We start from the raw sequence: 22,008 nt of genomic DNA, 5'->3' as shown, positions 1-22,008 counted from the left end.
CGGCGAGGGCGGGGGCGGGGGGTTAGGAGCAGATAGATGGAGCGTTTGTGCGAACTAAGATAAATGATATGTAAAAGTAAAGTCATGTATAAAATGCTTTTAAATGGCATGAAATACTTTTTTTAATTGGGACCCTTTGCCAGGCATGTGCAAACTAAGGGCCGGGGGCCGGATGTGCCCCGTTCAGCTTTTTTAATCCGGCCCGCCAAACTATTCTAAATTATATAATTTATTTATATTATCATTATATTTCTGCCTTTTCCCCTGCAATACCCATGTTTCCCCAATAGATGGCGCAGAAAATGATTTTTAGCCTTTATGCATGATTTTTACATGTTTACAAGAACGTTCCATCTATCTGCTCCTGACCCGGCCGACGTGTTCAATTTTAGGACAATTGTGGCCCGCGAGTCAAAAAGTTTGTCCACGACTGACCTACGCTGTTGAATGTGTCGCGTAATTGAAACATCTGGTCCATTGCTAAAATACAAACTATATTAATACTGTGTCCTGTAAAAAGGCAGCGTTATTCCTGTGCTGTGAGAGGTTCGTGTAAGAACGTCTGTCCTCCTCTAACCCTCCCTTTCATGTAAAAAGATAATAAACAAATATTTTTTATTATCTGCCGCTCATTATGGTCTGGAACACACTGATTACAGCGTGGATTTATGGACCGTGGAGACATGGTTAGAGTTCAGGATGAGCTCAGACCATACTGCCTTTCCTTACAGAGGAAACTACACGAATGAGGAGCGTGTGATTTATTGCGTGTTTTCACCGCAAAGATCAAGTTGAACGCACATTAGTAGTACTTACCGTGACCAATAGGTGGCACTGCATATTATTTATCTTTTGTTCCTGAACTATGATACATACAGTTTGTGTGAATGAGTTACGAATAATAAAAAAGTCAAGAGGGAGAGAAATGTTCTGCCGTTGAAAGCTCACTAAAAATACTTCCTAGTATTAGTTAAATACTGCTACTACAATACAATTTTATTTTTGTTTTAAAACAAAGGATCTTATTTTGATAAAAAAAATTACTGTATTCTCAACACACGTTAAGGTGTTTCCAAAATAAAAGTCCTAGCTGAGCTCTTCAAGAGGGTTCACACATAAACCAGGGAAAGAAACAGTTTTTAATAACATCTCGATCAAAGTAAAAGTTTTAGACATTTGACATTCATACAGTACAGCCAATCAACAATCAGCACTAAAATTATTTAGACATTACACAATATTTAAATAGCACAACAACTTCTTTTTAAAGCACTAAAGCACAGGATCTCCCCTTTCAAGTAAAAGCCAGAATGAAGTTGATTTGACATCCAGTCTGCTTTTACAGATTTGGTTTTTCCACTAGATGGCAGCAGACAGTATCTACCTATTGCCTTATTGTTATTAAAGACCTGTTTTTTTTTCAGTTCCTGCGAGTATGTTGGAGTTATTTTCAACTAAATAGAACCAGGTTTGATACAGAGTAAGTAAATTGATAAAAGGTAACATTTTGTTTGGTGGTAGAAACTCTCATTTCTTTACTACACATAACGTATCTTTGTCAGTAAATCAGGATGTCTACTCTTCCACTAGATGGCAGCAGACGGAGTATCTACTGTGCCTGTTGCCATTCAAAGCTATTGAAGAAATCTGCATGACTGTTTTTTTTCAGTTCCTGCGAGTATGTCGGAGTTGTTTTCAACTAAATAGAACCAGGTGTGATACAGAGTACGTAAATTGATTAAAAAAACATTTTTGGTGGGATTTTTAAATGTAAAAGTGTGCACAGTGGCTCAGAAATGATTGGGAAAAAAACATCTTAGCCTATCTATAGGACACGGGCAAAGCTATCTGCTCGCAAAAGTTGAGTCAAATAAGTAGAGCTCAGGTGTTTTGTCTTTAAAAAAAAAATACTTGCACAAATTGACAATTAAAAAAAAGCCATTTATACAAGTAAAAATCTTCCTTATGGCAAGGCAAACATCTCATTCGCTGACAAACCTCGGTTCAGCCTGTGCTCATCTGACTCCACAACATTAAATCAACTGCAGTCGTACGTATGTTTGCTTCAGATGCATTTAAAAAAAAAAGAGAAGAAAATCTTCCCTACTGTACCTTTAATTGGTTGACTGATTAAATATATAATGGATTACATGACCATCCTGTTACGGGGCTTGGTTTAAGAATGATCATGTTCCTTTTGTTCTGCTGAATCATATATATATATATATATATATAAATATCTGTATATATGTATATATATATGTATACATATATGTATATATGTATATATACATACTGTATATATATACATATATATACACATACATACATATATATACGTACACACATATATACATATATTTACATATACACACATATAGATATATTGACTACATATATATGTATACATATAGATATATATACAATATATTGTTGCATGTGTATTGTTTTTTTCCACTAAGGCCATTTGGGTTAGGGTTAGGGTCCACAGTCATGGTCCCTAATCCAGGGATCCAACAGTATGAAAACTTCACAGGATTCAGACAAAAAAACAAAAGAAAACGAAGGCACAGACCAAAGCAGAGGAGCCAACTTGTGCTCCAGTGCTTCTGAGGTAACTCTCAGGTTTATTTGGAATGCATAGAAGGAAGAATTCTTGGGAAGAGGGGAACACAGAGAATAAATATTGTTTCGCAACAATATTTATCGTTTCAGGAAATTACTATGACAGTGTCCCGGCTTCTCTCTCTCTCTGTGCTGTATTACTGTATCTTACTGTATGATTCACTGTTAGCAAGAAAGGCCGCACAAATTAAGGCGAGCTGCTTTTCAACAACTTACGGCAGCGGTCAGATTTTGTCCGACCTCTTTGTGCTTTTCAAGTGTTGGCAGTCTGAGAATATATATATATATATTTAAATTATTATTATTATTTTTACAGCATTTATAGTTGAATTAATATCAAAGCACTTAATGATGCTCCCTGGTTTCACAGAAAGATCATTTTATCTACGTCTCAGGCTCACACTTCAAGTAATTTCAGGCATGTAGAAAAAAAATTCCACATTATGTATAAATATCATACATAATCGTATGGAATTTTGTAAAGTTGTAAAAAAAAATGTTTTTAAAAATGACATTCATTAGAAATCACAGGTAAGGTATAGTGTTTGGGATGTGACAAGTTCAGCAGCTGCGACACGGAAGATGTCGCTGCACTGACACAACGTCGATACATAACAGGGGTGCGACAAGACAAAAGAGCCGAGGGACTTCAGAGGTTCCATCAAGGTCCAAGTCTAAGGGACTAAAACATGTGCCCCTAGTGTTGGGTAAAAGCTATGACAACCTCACAGTTCTATAGTGGCAGCTGACCCTTAGAAAAATAATTTAAAAAAAATATTTGTACATAAAAACACATGTTAAAATGAAATGTTAATCTCCGTTATCTCTCGATAATTTATAATTTACCTTTAATTTAAAAAAAGCTTTTAAGCTGCTTAAACTTAACATTTAACAATAAACTGTATTGCCCTTAAGTGCTGTTTCATGTTATTTCTGCCATTTTTGCTAAAATACTTTTATCATTTTCTACACCATCTATTGGGGAAACATGGGTATTGCAGGGAAAAGGCAGAACTATAATGATAATATAAATAAATTAGCTGAACGGGCCGCATCCAGCCCCCAGGCCTTAGTTTGCCCATGCCTGGTCAGGCGCAACAAGCGCGAATGAATCTATGATCCAAAAATTAACAAGTGGCGCAATTTCAAGAGTTTTTATTTTTATCTATCAGTTAAAAAAATTAACACAGTTATTAAGTGAATTATTATAATAAAATAATAAATGAGTTAAAAAAATTAACACTGTTGAATTATTATAATAAAATAATAAATGACTGTGTGATTATTTTTTAATTAACATTTTAATTAGAATTTTAAGATTTTTTTTAATCAAAAATTTTAACTTGTTTTGGGTTTTTTTTCTTTTTAAATTAAATTTGATGTAATGTAGTGTTTTTTTTAATTAAATTTGATGTAATGTAGTGTTTTCTACAGACTTAGTCCCAGGCTTTTTGTCCACTGTGTCACTTCGCAAATGTACCGTATGTATGTGACACTCAGTGGGTGAACTGTCACAATCCCAAATCACTGCCTAAAACTATAAAACTATATCAGAATTTCACATTACACATTCAAAAAATGCTTATAGGTTCTACGTGAAATTACCAGAAATACAAAAAAAATGACCACACTTTATGTTCTGTTGGTAAAAAATATACAAAAAGTGAAAGAAATCTCCGTATGCTTTGGATAAGCTGAGTGATGGAGTGTCAGATCACAGGATCTGTGACCTGACTGACGTCTTGACATGGATTCCACTGTCAAGAGCGCGCACGCGCACAGCGCTAGCTCACAACACTGCACGCGCACTGACGACACAATGACAAATGACAAAAAAAAATATTCTCACGTTGAGAAGGCCAAGAATTCTGTGATTCCAAAAAACTGTCGTGAAACACGCTACACAGACACGTGGCGCCAACGAAAAGCTAATAATTTAAGACGACAAAAAATGCACTTAATCGTTCGAAAAACAAAAGCTGAATCACCTTCAGTGGCGCATTTTCCAGGGAGATTCAGGGCAGTCATATTAGATGTGTGTAGCTGCAGAGCTAAGTGTACGACTGTATGATGCTAACAACAGGTAGCGTCACAGTCCCGGAAACCAATGACCTGTATGTGCCTCTTACAACTGGATGCAGATGTGGATTAGTATCGGCAGATTAATATCAAAATTCAATTTGAAATTCAAATTTCAGACTACAAAAGGACATCGTAGTGTGTGAAACAACAACAACAACAACACTAATTATAATAATAATAATAGTGTCCCTTATTCTTCACACATTGAGGAAATTTACAGTGGTAGTCTTTGCAACCGACACAGGAGGCCACAGGAGGCGCCATTAACAACGTGGTTGCAACTCAACGGCTTTGAATGTTATATATATTTTATGTTTTGTTGTTAAAGTTGTTATTGTTTGTCATCGGAAGTCAACGTATAGTTCCATGAAATACGGTACAGGGGGTCCTCGACTTTTGTCTGAATTCTGTTTCTACGTTGCGACGTAAGTCGGAACTCACACACTGTACGTAAGTAGCCATGTCACTCGCCTATGCTAGCACGGTGGCAACATCATAATCTAGGACATAAAAACTTCAAAAGAGTCTGAGAGCTAAAATGGAGGGACACCAAAACAACACGAACGAACAGAGAGCGAATGGATCACAATCCAATGCATGGCGTTGAACCGGCAAATGTAAACAAAGCCGTCTTTCTCGTAGCATTGCGTGACGACGTATTCTTCCGCGCCGTTCGCCAACTTCTTCGTCGTAGTGCGAAATTCATTTAAACGCCGTACATCAGAATGCTGGACCAAGACTAATAATAATAATAAAAATGACATTCGTAAAAGACGCTGACCACGAAACGCCACAGGTTACGGACGTCGTAAATCGAAGACCGCCGCAAAGTCTCTTAAAAAGCACAATATTATGGCTCTCAGTGTGAAATTCGAGTTCTTCTTATATTAAACGTTGCCATACTGGAGGTATACTGATTATCGAAAGAGTCAGTTTCGTTAAAATCGACTTTCCGTCGTTATTTTTTCGGACCTTTGACTGTCAGTGGATGGGCGGTTTATCAACAACACACAGCAGCAAATAAACTAAAACTCAAATTTTTTATACTTATTCTTCAACAACTAGAACACACAGCAGCAAATAAACTATAACTCAAATTTTTTATACTTATTCTTCACAATATCTTCATTTCTAATATATATATATTTTTTTTTTTTTTCAAATGTCATGGCTACCTTTTCTCTACAAAAATAACACGTTTTTACTGTACATCTCATAGCTACCTGATTATTAGAATGTGAGGATCCGATCACAGTGGTACAGCTACAGCTACTGCACATCGCAGCCGACTGGTCTCTAACTTTAGACTGTGTCGCACGCCTGACGAGATTCAGCTAACCGTTTCAGTTTTGTCGACTCTTTCCAGTTATGTGTAATTTGTCAGAAAGCAAATTAAGTGATTATCACCATTTCGCACGTATTTTAGTCTCTGTAAGGTATATTAATAAAAAAAAAGAAAAAAAAGTGTATAATTATTTTGATTTTAAGATGATCTGTGTTTGAAGTACTGTCAAAAAAATGAAAGCAACCAATGACACTAGGGTGTGTGGACGTGCGTCATAGCTAACGGATGGCTCAATACGATACTCAGGATTAGCATCGCTCCAATATTGGTCAAAATTAAACTATCGAACATTGAAATTGCGCGTCCGATCTGATAACTAAGCCCGGCGGCTTAACTTATCTTTGCGCGACACGCTGTAAACAGGGACCTCAGCAATGGCAGCGCCGCGGCCCGCAGAAGGAGCAAAAAAGGTGTCGGATTTACATCGGTATTAGCAGATACTCCAAGTTGAAGTATCGGTATCGGTGCATAACAGTTGACAGAGTTGTATGGAGCCATCCCTAGTATCTAAGTCATTATTTCCCTGGGTCGCGACCCTCAGGTGGGTCACAAGAGATTTTTTTTTTTGGGGTCGTTTCGCATCATGTTTCCCAGGAGTTTACGAATAATGTCTATCAGCTTGGTTCACGAAGGTTTGGGACTTTTAAAATATGGGTCGCCGGAAAACAAGTTTGGGAAATACTGATCTAAGTGGTTTTAAAAAAAAGGATCATAAAGACGTTTCCTGGACTGCGTGAGTTGCCAGCTGGTAGGAAGCTTCTTCTTCGTCCGTCTGTTCTCTGTTGCTCTCGGTGTCGTCTTTTAGGGAAGACGCTTCGTTGACTTTCTTGGCCTTGTGGTACGACTGTGGCTTGATTTCCGTTGGCTGTTCAAGCGGGACAGGAAAGAGACAGATGTAAGAAGAGGGGGACGGGGGGCGGGGGGGACACGGATACGAGGACGTGCAGTAAATCAGAAGGTACCTTTTGAGCCAGAGGGGTGACACAGCAGAGCTTCTCTCTGTAGCGCTCAGGCAGGAAGAAAAGCAGCGTGCCCAGAACTGGGAACACCGTGCCGGGCTTCAAATCCTTCTCCTTCATTGGTCCTAACAAGAACAGAACTGACTTTTTAGACCAAAGTGAAGTGTTTGCTTGTGACACTGTCAAGAAGAAACGGCGAGGGTTGAGGTTTTTTTTTTTTTTAAAGAGTTGATTTATATGTGCACCGTGTTTGTATTCATGTTTGCATCTGACCTCACGGACATTAGTCTTGTAGCACTAGGAGGAGTATTTCCTCTCTGGCAGCCTTAAAGGGTCAACGTGTGTCCTCCCCATTCGTGTCTGGGGAGACTAAGACTGCAGCTGTAACAGGACAAGGTTTCGGACCGAGACTGACTACTTTGTTTTAGCAGCGGATCTCTAGGAGACGCTACACGTACACGAAATGTACAGCATCGAACTTTGACAAGCAAACTATATATATTTACTGTTTTACTAATCAATTCAGAGAAACTTGGAGAAGAACTCCATTGCTTTTCTCTAGTGATTCCTTGTTGTATTTAAGGCAAGGGCTGCTCAACTGTGTGTGGTCCGTATTCTGTGATTATCAGGTCAGTCAGGCACATAAACTCCACGCCGACACGGCCAGTAAATAACTGCCCCCAAAGGGGTTAAAACATTTTATCTACCGGTTCTAAAACTGTTGTTAGTATTGTTTTGTTTTTTTTACCGTTTTTTTTTTTTTTTTCAGATTTTCTTCCATTTTTATATAGCTGACTGTTTATCTAATTCAATCACTTCATTACTATTTATACTGTTCATATATTTAAACTATATATTGACTTGTTTACATAATATCCTTATAGTTATACTAGTTCTACTTAAAAAATACAGTACATATACATACCATAGAGATAATGTGGTATACTTAGTGTACATACATACATACATAGATATATGTACATACATATGAATATATATACATATATATATATAACAATGGTGTAATTGAAATATAATAATAAATAATAATTGAGATTGCAATCAACAGCACTATACACAGCAACAATAATTACCTACTAATCCACTAATACTACTTACCCTGATCTATGTATCGATGTACTTCTACTACAACTTTGTATTTTATTGTATTTTACATATTCGTGTGTTTTTTACTGTTGTTTTGGTATCTATCTATCCATTCATCCATCCATCCATCCATCTATACATCCATCTATCTATTATCCATCCATCCATCTATCTATCCATTCATCCATCCATCCATCCATCTATACATCCATCTATCTATTATCCATCCATCCATCTATCCCATCAATCCATTGATCCATCCATCCATCCATCCATCCAATCTATCTATCCATCCATCCATCCAATCTATCTATCTATCTATCCATCCAACCATCCATCCATCCATCCATCCTTCCATCCATCCATCCATCTATCTATACATCCATCTATCTATCTATCCATCCATCCATCTATCTATCATCCATCCATCCATCTATCTATCTATTCATCTATCTATCTATCTATCCATCCAACCATCCATCCATCCATCCATCCATTTAAATGCCGTACATGCTAGAAACCAAAACCATGGCTTCAATTCTGCCACGAAACAGAACAAAAAACAAAAATTACATTAACCATTAAGGCTAAGGTAGCTTTAATAAAGTTCCCAGTAAAGCGCGTGTTTGCCGATAATTTCGGTAACTAACTACCAGCACTAGCTAACCAAATGTGTTGAGATGTATGAGAGATTTTGTTTCACATTTTCATTGTAGAAGTTGCCATGAGTCTTTGAGTGGGATCTATAATTAGCCGTTGCCATGGTGTCAGTGACACTACTTGTTTTGGAATGCGTTCATACCTGTCAGAAAGCTCACTATCAGGCCCACCACCACCACAGTGGCTGAATTGTGAGCACTGTACCACATGTAGGACAGTGAGTAAATTGCCTCCACACCTGTCGGTCTGAAGCGGGGACAGTAAAAACAATGCGACGTTAATGTGTCTTCACAAAAAAAAAAAAAAGAACAGTCACTGAATGGTCTATATCAGACGTGGGCAAACTTTTTGACTTTGTCCTAAAATTGATCAGAGGGCCGGGTCAGGAGCAGATAGATGACGAGGGGCCGGGTCGGGTACAGATACATGGAGATCGTGTGAACTAATGTTTAAATACCTTTATCAATTTAATGCGCCATCTATTGGTGAAACCTGGGTATTGCAGGAAAAAGTGAGAAGTATAATGATAATATAAATAAATTATATCATTTGAAAAACCTCGGTTTGGCGGTGGTGGCGGCCAGGACGGTCATAACGGTGCTGGTTACGTTGTCAAACGGGGGCAGAGCAGTTGCGTTGAAAGGAGGCACCGTGGTTCCGGCCGATAAACGCATCACGAAGCTGCCGATGCCGATCCAGAAGGCCATTGCCAGGCCTGCTACCAGTCCGACCACAGCACCCTGAGAGAAGCCACGTTTTTATATACGTTCTATGAGGCTTACGGAGGTCTCGGGGGGACAAATGAAATGTGGACTTACAATTGAGTTGGCCCAGGGGAAGAACATTCCTAAACAGAAGAGGCCCAGCAGGGGGCCCCCCACCATGCCGAAGATACTGAAGGCTGCCTGATTCATAAGAGGACAGAGCAAATCAGTGCAGACAATGACTGTCGTGTAGCTGCATATTTGAATGAAGTCCAGTGTGAACGAACTAACATGAACAGAGAGCAAAGTTTACTATGCATTTTTACACTTGGGCAGAAGCATGTTCACTCTACTCTATTCTCTTATTCTTGCTAATGCAGTCGAGGAATATGTCATTTGCACATGTATTTTCATGTATTCACAATTAATCATGATTAATCATGATCAAACAAATGAATCATGATTCATTCCGATTAATTGTGATTAATCAGAATAAAAATTGACATGGTTACCTGTAGCACAGATCCCATTATTGAGGCGATGTAGGCCATAGCCAGACACACCAGGCCGTAGGATAAAGCTGCAAGAAACACGATGGGAAAATAACTGTAATGTTTTTTTTTTTTTGTGATTTTCTCATTAGGCTTTTTGGTAAAATTGATCACTAATGAACACTTGAAATGAAATGCAAGAAGGTTAAAAAAAAAGGTTCGTGGTTAATGGAATTAAATACTTATATATTACCAAGTCCTTTGGACAGCAGGGTGGCTTTCGCTTCGGTCATGTTTGGAAACTGGGGTTTAATCAGGTCCTCCATGGTTACGGTTGCTAGGGAGTTGAAGGCCGATGAGATGGTACTGATGGGACACACACGGGATTGAATGAGACAGCGGCACTTTTGATGCATGATAGTGATGAAAGTGAATTTTAAAACATTTAATATCATATACATCTGAGGTTAAGTACATCGCTACGACCCGCAGAAAAATCGTGCTATTTTAATCATACTTGCCATTTTTACCCAGTCTGATTGGATGCCTGAAAACTAGTTATGTTGTTGTATGTTATCTTTAAATATCATTATGGTAAAAAAAAAAAAAAGCAGCACATTTGACCTAGCAATGTAGTGCAGTGATACATGTCAAACTCAGGCCCGGGGGCCCAATCTGGCCCGCAGTGTAATTATATTTGGCCCGCGATACCATATCAAATCTGTACTAGAGTTGGCCTGTCAGTATATAGCCATAATATACTGGCAGGATTTGTAGTATTAGTGATAAATGCCGTATGTTATAGCACATACATTTGTTTTTTTGTTGTTGTTATTGGCCTGTGAAAAAAAAGATTTTTACGCAAAACAACTAAAGTTTGGCCCACTGTGAATTTGAGTTTGACATCCCTGATGTAGTGGATTAGTCTTATATTTCTAATTGCGTGGAACATGTTTTTTTTTTTTTTCAGTGAATTTGATGCCGTTTCTCTGTTCAGGGGATTATTTAACTTGCTTGCCTACGGCAAACAACACAAAGATTACACTCAAGGAATGTGAGGTTACGCTGCCTAAAGCCAACTTTGCAGAAACATACGGTAACTACTCAAAGTAGCTCGAGCGTTAGTCAAACATGGCTTCAAACTACCTAAGGTTAAATCAATATCACCCCTATGGAAAACTAGTCATAGCACTAGTAATGACAACAAGTCCTTATTGACAAGTCTGTTTCCTTTAGCATTTACCTAAGTGCTCCACTGAAGAGACAGGCTACAAACAGGCCCGGGAGCCCTGGAAGGTCCCTGAACACATCCATCACAAAGTACAGCACCATCTACAAAAAAAAAAAAAAAAAAAAACATTAAAATTTACAAAGGTTCAGTAATAACAAACGGGCTGTAGAGGGCGCACTTGCCTTCTTAGCGCTGTAAAGTAAGTAAAGGTGTTCACCTGGTCATTTGTTTTGACGTAGCCCTTGTCCAGAGGACTGTCCTCCCCGTAGCGAGCGAACATGACGAGACCCATCAAACATCCCAAACTCAGCACGATCTGCTGGCACGGAAAAACAACGTAGCAGGACCTGTAGAGTCAGGAAACGCCAGATGTCATATAGTGTGAATAATAACAACAATAAATCAGCAAAAATTATTTTTTTTCATTCTATAAAAAAAAAAACTAACTAACAAGAACATATTAGATTACATCAGTGGTTCTCAAAGTATGGGGCGGTATGACAAGTGGGGCGACAAACGGAAAGACATTTTCTTATATTTTCTTCTTTTGAACTTTGTGTTATTTTTTTTTTTAATTTTTGTTGGGGCAACCAGGGGCAGGTAGGGCTTGAAAATCCCCACTTGGTAAAGTCTCAAAATCATATTTTTAACCGCACTGATGATACTGACATGACGGCTTCCTTTTCAGATCGTGAACTCAAGTATCTCTGGACCTGGGCCTGGTTCACCCCATACAACGCCAGCATCAGAAAGACTCCTCCCACAGCCAGAGTCCAGAAGGTGTGACGCTCCAGAGGGTCCGGGTTCAGGCTACACAAAGAAAAAAATGGATTTAGAATATTTAAGAAAAAATATTTTTAAAAAATAAATAAAAAATGCACAACTCACTCTAGGCCGGCGATGCGACTGCCATTTATTGCTTTCTTCCAGACCTGCTCTATTCCCCCGGCCTGACTTGTTCCGACCACAATAACTGCCAGCTGGCCTGCGAACATCACTACGGTTTGGAAAACGTCGGTCCAGATCACAGCCTTCAGTCCACCCTGTTTCAGAAACACAACTTTAGTTTGATTGCTAATGTGTTGATAATGTATATATAGCAACAAAAAAAAAATACTTAGCTTAGCTTCTAATGTAAAACTAAATAATCAAATAATCTCCCTTTACAACAAACTCATGCAAATATCATCATGCAAACAAATGACTTCTTCAAAAATCACTCACCAGAGCCGTATATAAAGTGCAAACTAATCCCATGGCGAGCACTGCCCCCCACAGGTCGAAGCCCGTCACTGCAAGTGAAAATTGATAACATGGCCAATATTCATGTAAATCAGCTTTAAATGTGATCAAATGAGGTCACGTGTTGTTGAGTAAATACAAAAGGCTCACCTGCATTTAGCGCCAGAGCTGGAGCGTACAGGACGACCCCCATATAAATAACCTGCACAGAATTTAAGAAATATTTGTAACAGTTGAACTTAACACGAGTCACCGATAACGATTGCTACTAATCTTTTCGACCTTGACTTAACACATCAATTGCTTGTTATTATCAGAGTTAATATTTGACACGGCTGACGCTTTCACTTAAGATACAGCGATAGTCACTGCGTCACGTAAGAAAAGGACAATCTAAAATAAAATGCTTTGAAGGTCACGGTGATACGTCCCGGCCGTGATTTCAAACAGGTTGTGTAAGAATACCAAAACAACAATGTCACAAAATTATATATAATGAAATGTGATGATCGTCTGGTTTCAATTTTTAAGTACTCGATGTGAAACCCGGGCCTGTTTAGTTGAACATAATACTCGTACACTCACAGAAATTGAAGAAACACACACGAGGCTGAATATTTAAAATAAATAATTTTTAAAAATGTTGAAAATGTCATCATTTTCCTGAGGATGAATATTTAAAATAAATAATTTTAAAAAATGTTGAAAATGTCATCATTTTCCACAGTACATGTGATGATCTCGTAAGGTAGTAGTAATGTACTATTGGGAATCAAGTATAAACATGAGTCTTATGCTGGTGGTTTAAAATACAGTATGTCTGTCATAAAGTACAAAACTGCAGAAATGATTTTTCAGCTTCATTTTTTTTTGTGTCAACAGAGGAAAGGTGAGTACTATGTAGATGACATTTTTGTAAATATATAAAAATTACATTTTAAATACTTATGTATGAAGAAACCAAAATACCATCTGAAAGATGAAGGTCACAGTCCCACATATGCGAACCGTCTTGTTAAAGCGCAGCTCCAGATACTGAAAAAAAGTAGAAACAAAAAAGAGGACACAAAAACAATAAAACAAATTAAAATGCTGCACATATCATCTCAGAGTCCATGAGAGAGGAGAATACTGTAAGGATCTAATCTTTGTCCCCAAAACTTCACACCGGTCTTCTGTATTTCTAATCAGTGACTTTAAGGCCCGTGTTTCTTGTGAAGATAAGATGTTTTGGGACAAGAAAACATGTGTTTTACACTGAAAATTCACATGTTTTAGGGCAGTTGGGATCAGAGGGTAAGTGGGAAAGCTAAGCTCTGAGATCATACTTGAAAGGCGACAACTGGAGAAGCAAGAGGAAATGCTGACGTGTGTGTAAAAAGAAAAACAGACAGAAAAAAGGAAAGAGAATATTACAATTAGAAAACGGGGAAAAAGAAATGTATTCAAGTCCCAGTAGTTGTTGTTTGATTTTCTACTTTTTTTTTTTCCTTCTACTTACCTCATAGGCACTGGAAAGCCTCAGTCTGTAGAAGACCGGTATGAACACATGAGCCGGGATGAGGAGGCCCAAGAAGTAGGAGCAGCCTAGGAACCAGTACTGTGTTCCGTAAGTGTACACCTCAGATGGGGCGCCAAGGATGGCCACGGCTGATTGAAATGTAGCCAACAGAGACAAAGACACAGGCAGACAGCTCATGGAGCGGTCGGCCATCAGGAATTCCTGTGAAAACAAAGAATTCGCAGTGGTAAAGAAGACACGAACGTGCTGTGAAGAAAAAAAAAAAAGTTTCGCAGTGGTAAAGAAGACACGAAAAAAAAGAAACAAATGTTTCTCTATTAAATAAAACGTCTTCACACTGACACTCATGTAAACATGAACAAACACATGAAAATAAATGCAAATGTTTTTGGCTAACTTCACACTGGCGTAATTTCCGGACTATAAGCCGCTAATTTTTTGCGACTCAAACAATGACGCGGCTAATTTATCGATTTTTACAAGCTACTCAAACAATGATGCGGCTAATTTATCGATTTTTACAAGCAACGAAGTTCATACCGCTAGCGATCAACGACTTCTCTGGTAGGTTACTGAATGCTACATTAGTAGCGTATGTGTTAAAACGCTGTTTATGTTCTGTTGTGCTCGGTGTGGCTGATAATAAGGACCCCCAACTTCCTTGTTTCAGTTTACCTCTGCTGCGGACAAGAACGAAGGCCGTGTAACAGTCACTGTTCGAAAAAAACAAAACAATTTAAAGCAATAGAAAGTGCAGGCACGGTCCGGAAAAAAGCATTTATTTAATTAACAGGCACGGTTCGGAAAAATAGGCATTTATTTAATTAAAAGTGAAAAAAAAAAAATTGTGTAAATATCCCATGTTACAACATGGACACTTGCGGGCTATATATGTACAATTATTTTTTTCTTTTTAAATTTAGTGGGTGCGACCTATATTCAGGTGCACTCAATGGTCCGGAAATAATGATAGTTCTTGCCTAAGTTTAAACTGGTTTTTGGTCAACTCCAAAAAACAAAAAAAAAGTAGTTAGAAATCAAATTTAAGATATTATGCCAGCAATGCTTCAAGAGAAGGAATTATCCCACAGACATTCATTAACAGCAACACATCACTGAGCACCGGTTGAAAGACTCTTTTGAGGCCTCGACATCAAAGCGTACCTGAGTTGTGCGTTGGCGACCGCCAGATAAGGCATAAAAGAGGCCGATGCCAGCCGAGGCCACCAACAGCAAGGCGAAGATGACGTAGTCCACCGTGGTGAAGTGCATCAGGACGACGTCCCCCATGATTGCCCTGGACGTGGGGAGGGATGGAGGCAGAGAAAGTCGATGGCAACCCCTGTTGCCTCTGTGAAAGGTCACGCTGTCAAAAGAGGGCAGAGCTCTGAGAGAGAATCCAGTAGAGAGCTGAAAGAAACAAAAACAGAGAGGGGGAGAGAGAGAGTGAGAGAGAGAGAGAATATAAGTCAATGACAGAAGTGATAATAGATAATAGAAGGATTTTTTTTACATTTGATGGGAGTCAAATCTGTATGAATATCAACAGACATCTCTGTGTGCTCTTTAAATGATTGATTGACTCCTGGCCTGCAGCCTCCCAAATCCAGCACGTAACTAGATGCCAGTAATGATTTAATTTTGCTCTTGAGGATTTTTTTTTTTACATTTATTTTGACCTGTTTTGTTTATCTATTAATTGAACTCATATGCACAAAAAGAAAAAAAAACCCTACTTTTTTTATAATATCAGGGGGCAGCAGGGTTGTAGGGAACATCAATAACCGATGTGTCCCCCTAGTGAAATGTCAATGGCAACAATAGCTATGAACTCATTTGAGTTTAAACTCAATAGTGATAACTATATTTTACAGCAAAGATTTTCAACAATTTGTTTTGTTGTATTTTGCGTGTATTTTCTCATGACACAATTCAAAATATAATATATATATATTAAGAATGCACCGAAATTAAAATTGTTGGCCGTAACCGAAAAAGAGGGAACCAAGGCCGAAAACCGAAACACCGAAAGAAATTATTACGCCAATTATTACTACCGTTGCATTTATGCGACCATTATTTTTATATATATGTGTATATTTGTATATATATGTGTTTATATATATATATATATATATATACATATATATATATATATATATGTATATATATATATATACATATATATATATATATATACATATATATATATATATATACATATATATACACACATATATATATCCATATATATATAATGTATATGTAATAAATTTATTGTAAGGTGTGAATGTGCCAGTTATTGGTTGTTGATGTGTTTGACGTACATTTCTATAGACCAGAGGCCTGAGTCTGAATAGGCCGGAAAATATCAGCTGATTAAAAACAGACAAGTCATGAATCCCCCAGCTACTACCTTCAAGTACAGGCAGTTGAGAGAAAGTAGAATGGAATGACCAGTGTTAAAAGTTAATTATTGTACACAATAACAACATTATCACTGAAGGTCATCTCTGGAATGTGTCTTTACTCAGCATTCATACAATGTTTGTACGTGTGAGCGATATAGTGAACCACGACAGTTGAGTGAATTGGTAATTCTGATTTGACTTTAAATTATTTTGTTAAATAAAATATTTTATCATATTAAATTGAAATACAGAGAATAAAACGTAGCACTTCAATTTGAACAAAAAACAGGAAAAACCGTGGGTCGCGTTGACTAAGAGGTGTCAAGTAGACTGACAAACATTTCTGCCAGCACTGTGGCAACTTACCAACCAGTGCTCTTATGTCTGCAAACAGCACAGTATGAGCTGTTCAAGCCTTGGCTATGTGTGCTTGAAACACAGTAGGCAAGGGAATATTACTTCATTTATTTATTGATTCATTCTTTTTATTCATCTTTTGCTGCTTTGTCCCTTTCAGGGATGCATCGGGATTAGAGCCGATACCAGCGTTTTTGCACGGGTAAGGTACACCTCGGACAGGTCGTCAGGTGGTTGCAACGCCGCATGAATAGACAAGCATTCACTCTCATAGTAATGTCTATAGAAAGATACATTTAGAGTGAACAATGAACTTTATCCTACGCGTTTGAGTGTTTAGGAAAAACCGGTATATCCAGAAAAAACGTCCATGGATTCAAAGCTAATCTGACATATCATGCGTCTGACATATTAAGTGTCCTCACAGTAAAAATAGTAACCATGAAAAAAAAAATAAAAATGAAAAAACCAACAGCAGCTTTTGGTTAAATGTACCTTTAAAAAAAATTACAATAATACTGTTTGTTTCAGTTCAATGTGGCAAAATAAATGACACAACATTACAAAGAAAGAATTGCTGAGGACTTACTGAGAGAAAGCTGCTGCTCTCGCTGCTGGCAGAAACACAGGAGGCTCAGGCTGGAGAGCTCGCTGGAGGGAGGGGCTTCAATCCAGTCCCATCACGATCACTGTGGAGACACGGGAGAAATGTACCACCCTGTTGAAAACACAAGCTCCAACTGAACTGACCTATGACAAATATTGTTGCAGAGCACTCGACACCTGCGCAATGTTGCCAAAGCAGCTATCTGGCTGCAATAAAAGCAAAACCTGAGAACTGATTTGTGTTTTCGTAAGAAAGGTGGAACTCTATCGATTTCTGTTTAGCTAAAGTGGGAACTGGTATTGCCTTTCTACTGTGTATTATTTCTTTTTATTTAAAAAAAAATCTCTATAGATCAAACTCATATATATATATAAATATATATAAATATATATATAAATATATATATATATATAGAGATCAAATCAGGGGGTTGGCTTATATGCGCATAAATACCAAGGACAGCATTTTTGATCGATCGCATCATCACCGATAATAATAACCAAATCGAACGTATGGTCAAAAATGTCAATACGTGATTAACTGTACCACTGATGTTCAGTAACGCAAAAAAAAAAAAAGTCACGTTCTTCACGTCTATTCTGAATTTCGCAACAAACATTGGCGAAATCTTCGCAATTTTAACGTAAACAGAGTTTCCCAAATCGTTTTCTAATTCTACCGCAAAAAAAAATTAAAACATTATGGTCAGCTTACTGTATATGGAGTTTTTGTAAAAAAAATCACCATTTTGGAATCAATTTTCAGGGGTTGGCTTATACATGAATCGGCTAATACGAGAGTATACACGGTAGTTAATTCTTTATAACATCTTGTCACGATAACCAAAATACACTTAGTGCAAGACTAAGTCGGACCTTCTGACGCACTTCTAGCTTGTCCAAAATGCTAACATACCCCAACATCAGCACATTTGCTCTATTTATTCCCCAGTTGATTGAATAGATTTTAAAATCCTTCTGTTAGCATAAAACGCCTGCTCATTTGACGGAGAAATTATTATCTTTTATGCTCACATACCCATTCATGATAATTGCGTTACTGCCTAGAATGACGCATTGAGGAATGATTGTTATGACGCGCCTCTAACCCGTGTGATCAGACAGTAGCTGCCCTTGGACGAGAAGCAGGATTCCGAAAGGAGAGCGAAACATTCCGTAAACTCATCTTGAAGGTCGCAACCTTCGGTTCACGTCTGGAAACTCTGTTGCCATGCAAACTGGTATGTAAGCCTTCGTCAAACCTGATCTTCTTACAACTTCTGGAAAACTTCTACCAGCAAACGAACAAGCAAAACAGCATCTCAGGACTCGTAGAAAACTCATTCTTCAAGCAAATCTGTCAACACACTTACTGTACATGTGTAAACACTGCCACATTTATGTAAACAGTGTGGTTTATGTGTAAACATTGCCACATTTATGTAAACAGTGTGGTTTGGTAAGCACTTTTACCGCATTCTTGAACATGCATCTCTATAAAAAACATTAACGATATCTGTACTAGAGAAATACTAAAGTCAAAGGTCAAAGGTCAAAATCCTTAACACCCTTTCAGAATGGACCAATTAATCCACAACACAGCCCACTGAGCACTGACGTGTGCTCATGGTAACGATCTAAATCTCTGAGGCGAGGTCATGAGGTAAGCCAATAAGACCGGTCTCAAAAATGTCTGGCACACCGTGAAGCGGATAATAACACAGAAGTAAACATTACTGCTAAGGTGTGTGTTTTTTTTTTTTTTTACAAAGTTACACTGACACCTTCATCACATAAAAAAAAAACAAAAAACAAAAACCAAAATCCAGGGCTGAAGCTAACATTAGCTCCGGGGCTAACTCCCTTCACTTTGTGTTTGTTCTCAGCAGAGGTAAACAAAAACAGGGAAGTTGAGCCGCACAGTTACACGTCTCGTTTTCAGTTACAAACATTAGGCAAGAATCACCCCTACTCCAGATCCTCCCTCCTAAAACGATGATCGGTTAAGAATGCATGCATGAATCTAGAAAACCAATCCCTGTTTGGTGCTGTCCTGTTTAACAGGTTCCATACAAAATACAAAGACAGGGCAAAAAGCTAGACCAGGACATAGGGCAATACACCTTTCACTCCAGTCCTTTCATGATAAACAAAAAAAAAACCCTTGCTCTACGCTCTGTTGAAATTTTGACCCCCTGCTGCCCCCTCCACTCTACTTACTCAGATTCAGCAATATACATTTTACAATATGAGCAGAATACAACCAATGTTGTTCAAGGTGCATTATATGCCTCCCAATGTTTCAAACCATTGCAAGCTATTTTAAGTTTACAAAATTTGTAAATGCCCTTAAGTCTGGATTGTGACTGTGACACACAGGGTCCATGCTTTCAGTAATCATTAAGCTTCCACTCGAAACACTGACTGTTTTGTTTCGCGACCAAACGTTGAAAAAACATCACCAGTTTACAGAAAAAAATTCAGGACGAGCAAGTGAAAAAATGTAATTATTATTTGTTATTTTATGGAATCTTACGTGATAGGCTGAAGCTCACGTTGTGTTACTGTGCTCATCTGTCAGGCAGTCATTAAGTTAGGCTTTTGTATAATCATTAACCTGCAGATGATACAACAATTCCTGCAAGTAGATAAGAGGAGGTCAACTTGACAAACAGTATAACATTACAGTTGAGTGCTGTGAGAATTTAGCTTTTTGAAATGAGCAGCAGTTTCTCTGTCAATGTGCGCTGCGGACGTGTAGAACCAATGTATCGACATTTTCTTTAATGTGACATTTCTAAAATATAAATATAAAAATATAAATAATGACATAACGAAAATATTAAGTTCATGATCAAAAATAGTTACATCCAGGGCAACTGGACGGAGAAGAACCTGGTTCGTCCAGTTGCCCTTAAGGTAACTATTTTTGGATAAGATGACCTGGATGACTGAATACCTACACAGACTTTCAGTTCATGACATTAAAATGAACTTGTTTAGCGATGGGGTTGGATGAACAAAAATAAAAAAAAAATGATGATAGCCAGATTAAATTCTTTCCACTCACATCTACAAATAGTGACAGTCCACATGAAAACCCACTAAAATGTAGTGAACCGGAGATAAACAATCACTTAGTTTGCACATACGCCGTCGGAAAATGCCGTTTTAATAACAATCACACATAGAGAAATGGAGTCAGAAAAATAAAGTACGGTGAAATTGGTGAATTTAATTAAGGACCTGGTATGTGGATACACCAGTCGACCATCAATTTAAGGGAACCGGGGCATGCAAATCACTGATGTAATTGAGCCATAAGCCTCCAGAAATGTAAACATTTAACTAAAGCCTGGAGCTAACACAACTTTGGCTAGCAAGGTTATGTTTTAAGAACATTTAAATGTAAAAAAAAAAGATACACTGCAACCAATGTAGGGACTAGGGGACTTTGGTTATTAGTCATTAACAGTTACAAGTAAACGGTTTTTTTAACAGCTTTTTACCAATGTAAAAAATATTGTTCTACTTTTAACACAAACAGAACTGTAGTTATATTCTTAGCAAACTCGTAGTTTTATTTACTTAATATTACAAGCTTAGTCATTGACGCGTGAAAATTGCTAGGTGTTTATAATACGACGTTGTATATGGGTCAACCTTTTTTTTCTGACAACCAACCACAAAATGAAATGTTACCATCTGGATTAAATCAATAGTGACCGATGACGTGTTTTTTGCTATGCTGTTTATTTACCCATTATCTTCCAATACCGTGGCTTGCACAGCTGTGACGTCATTTCGACCGTTTCCATTTTTATTGCTATGCTATTATATTTATCCAGAGAAATACGGACAGTTTAACTCGATAGCGACATACATATGTTAATGGTCTCTAGATTGCAAGTCCATTTAACAATATAAAGCCTCAAAAAAAAAAAAAAAAAAAAAAAAAAAAGATAAGTGAAGCATGATATAGTTGCAGTCTGGCAGTACACGTGCATATCAACAGACCTGCTGTCTGTTATTAGCACTCAGGCGCTTTTCAAATGTCATTCATTTCAGCCGCTGCTGTTTGAGTAAGCTAACCAGCTTACACAGGCCAATTTCCCCAAAACCTGGTGCAGCCATCGACGTTACCGTTTGAGACTAGTAAGTTATTGACTTACATTACCCAAACGGCTTTTCGAAATAACACTTAGACATTCATGTTCGCGGCGCTGTTGCCCAACGCTCCACGCAACTTTCTTAGCTACCGCGTGGACCAGCGTGTATCTATGTCAGAAAGCCAACAGACACCGGCGCAGTCCCCGGTCACGACACACACTCGCAATAGCAACTCAGTCATCTTCATAAATGACAACCATTTTGTTTTGTTTTTATATAAACGGGGTCTTACCTTTGGTTGCTGACCGCTGTCACATTTACCTTACCGCATCATTAACATTGTAACGTATGGGAGAATCAGGAGGTGAAGCTCCGCCCATTCTCCTTGACAGGAGGTTCGGTGCTGCCTTCAAGGACAACCACGTAAATCAGACTTTCCGGTAGTCACTCCGTATGGAAATTGTGAAATTTGTAATGATAATAAAAGAGAATTAAAACACCACGTAGTCCTTTTCATTGTTTTAGGTTTTCTCCTTTTAAGTATGTTGTAAGAAAA

General features: G+C 37.9%; 1 protein-coding gene across 2 annotated transcripts; it reads right to left on the bottom strand.

Moving 5' to 3' along the window:
• Positions 1–5,793: 5,793 nt before the first annotated feature.
• On the bottom strand, positions 5,794–21,976 carry slc5a6a (solute carrier family 5 member 6a). Of its 2 annotated transcripts, XM_008312712.3 has the most exons (19): positions 21,745–21,796; positions 19,879–19,980; positions 17,326–17,425; positions 15,133–15,378; positions 13,948–14,169; positions 13,416–13,481; positions 12,597–12,648; positions 12,429–12,496; positions 12,093–12,247; positions 11,874–12,014; positions 11,422–11,551; positions 11,217–11,305; positions 10,227–10,339; positions 9,995–10,062; positions 9,597–9,683; positions 9,337–9,518; positions 8,921–9,024; positions 7,015–7,136; positions 5,794–6,917 (listed from the first exon to the last, which is right to left on the bottom strand). In XM_008312712.3, exons 4-19 carry the CDS (start codon positions 15,256–15,258, stop codon positions 6,762–6,764), a joined length of 1,881 nt encoding a protein of 626 aa, XP_008310934.1. In that variant the 5' UTR covers positions 15,259–15,378; positions 17,326–17,425; positions 19,879–19,980; positions 21,745–21,796; the 3' UTR covers positions 5,794–6,761. The 2 variants fall into 2 exon arrangements, with proteins under 2 accessions (XP_008310934.1, XP_008310933.1); XM_008312711.3 differs by lacking the exon at positions 19,879–19,980 and having other exon boundaries at positions 21,745–21,976.
• Between the last annotated feature and the right edge of the window lie 32 nt (positions 21,977–22,008).

This window comes from Cynoglossus semilaevis, chromosome 7 (genome assembly GCF_000523025.1).
Source record: "Cynoglossus semilaevis isolate Cse_v1.0 chromosome 7, Cse_v1.0, whole genome shotgun sequence".
Lineage (NCBI taxonomy): Eukaryota > Metazoa > Chordata > Actinopteri > Pleuronectiformes > Cynoglossidae > Cynoglossus > Cynoglossus semilaevis.
Note: the sequence above shows the minus strand (reverse complement) of the source record. Positions and strands in the feature narration are given on the sequence as shown.

Coding starts and splice junctions, on each gene's coding strand:
- slc5a6a (XM_008312711.3), bottom strand. CDS start 15,258: ATGGGGGACGTCGTCCTGATGCACTTCACCACGGTGGACTACGTCATC. Junction 9,519..9,596: donor TCCCCTGGGCCAACTCAATT/GTAAGTCCACAT, acceptor GGCTTCTCTCAG/GGTGCTGTGGTCGGACTGGT. Junction 7,137..8,920: donor GATAGTGAGCTTTCTGACAG/GTATGAACGCAT, acceptor TGTTCTTGTTAG/GACCAATGAAGGAGAAGGAT.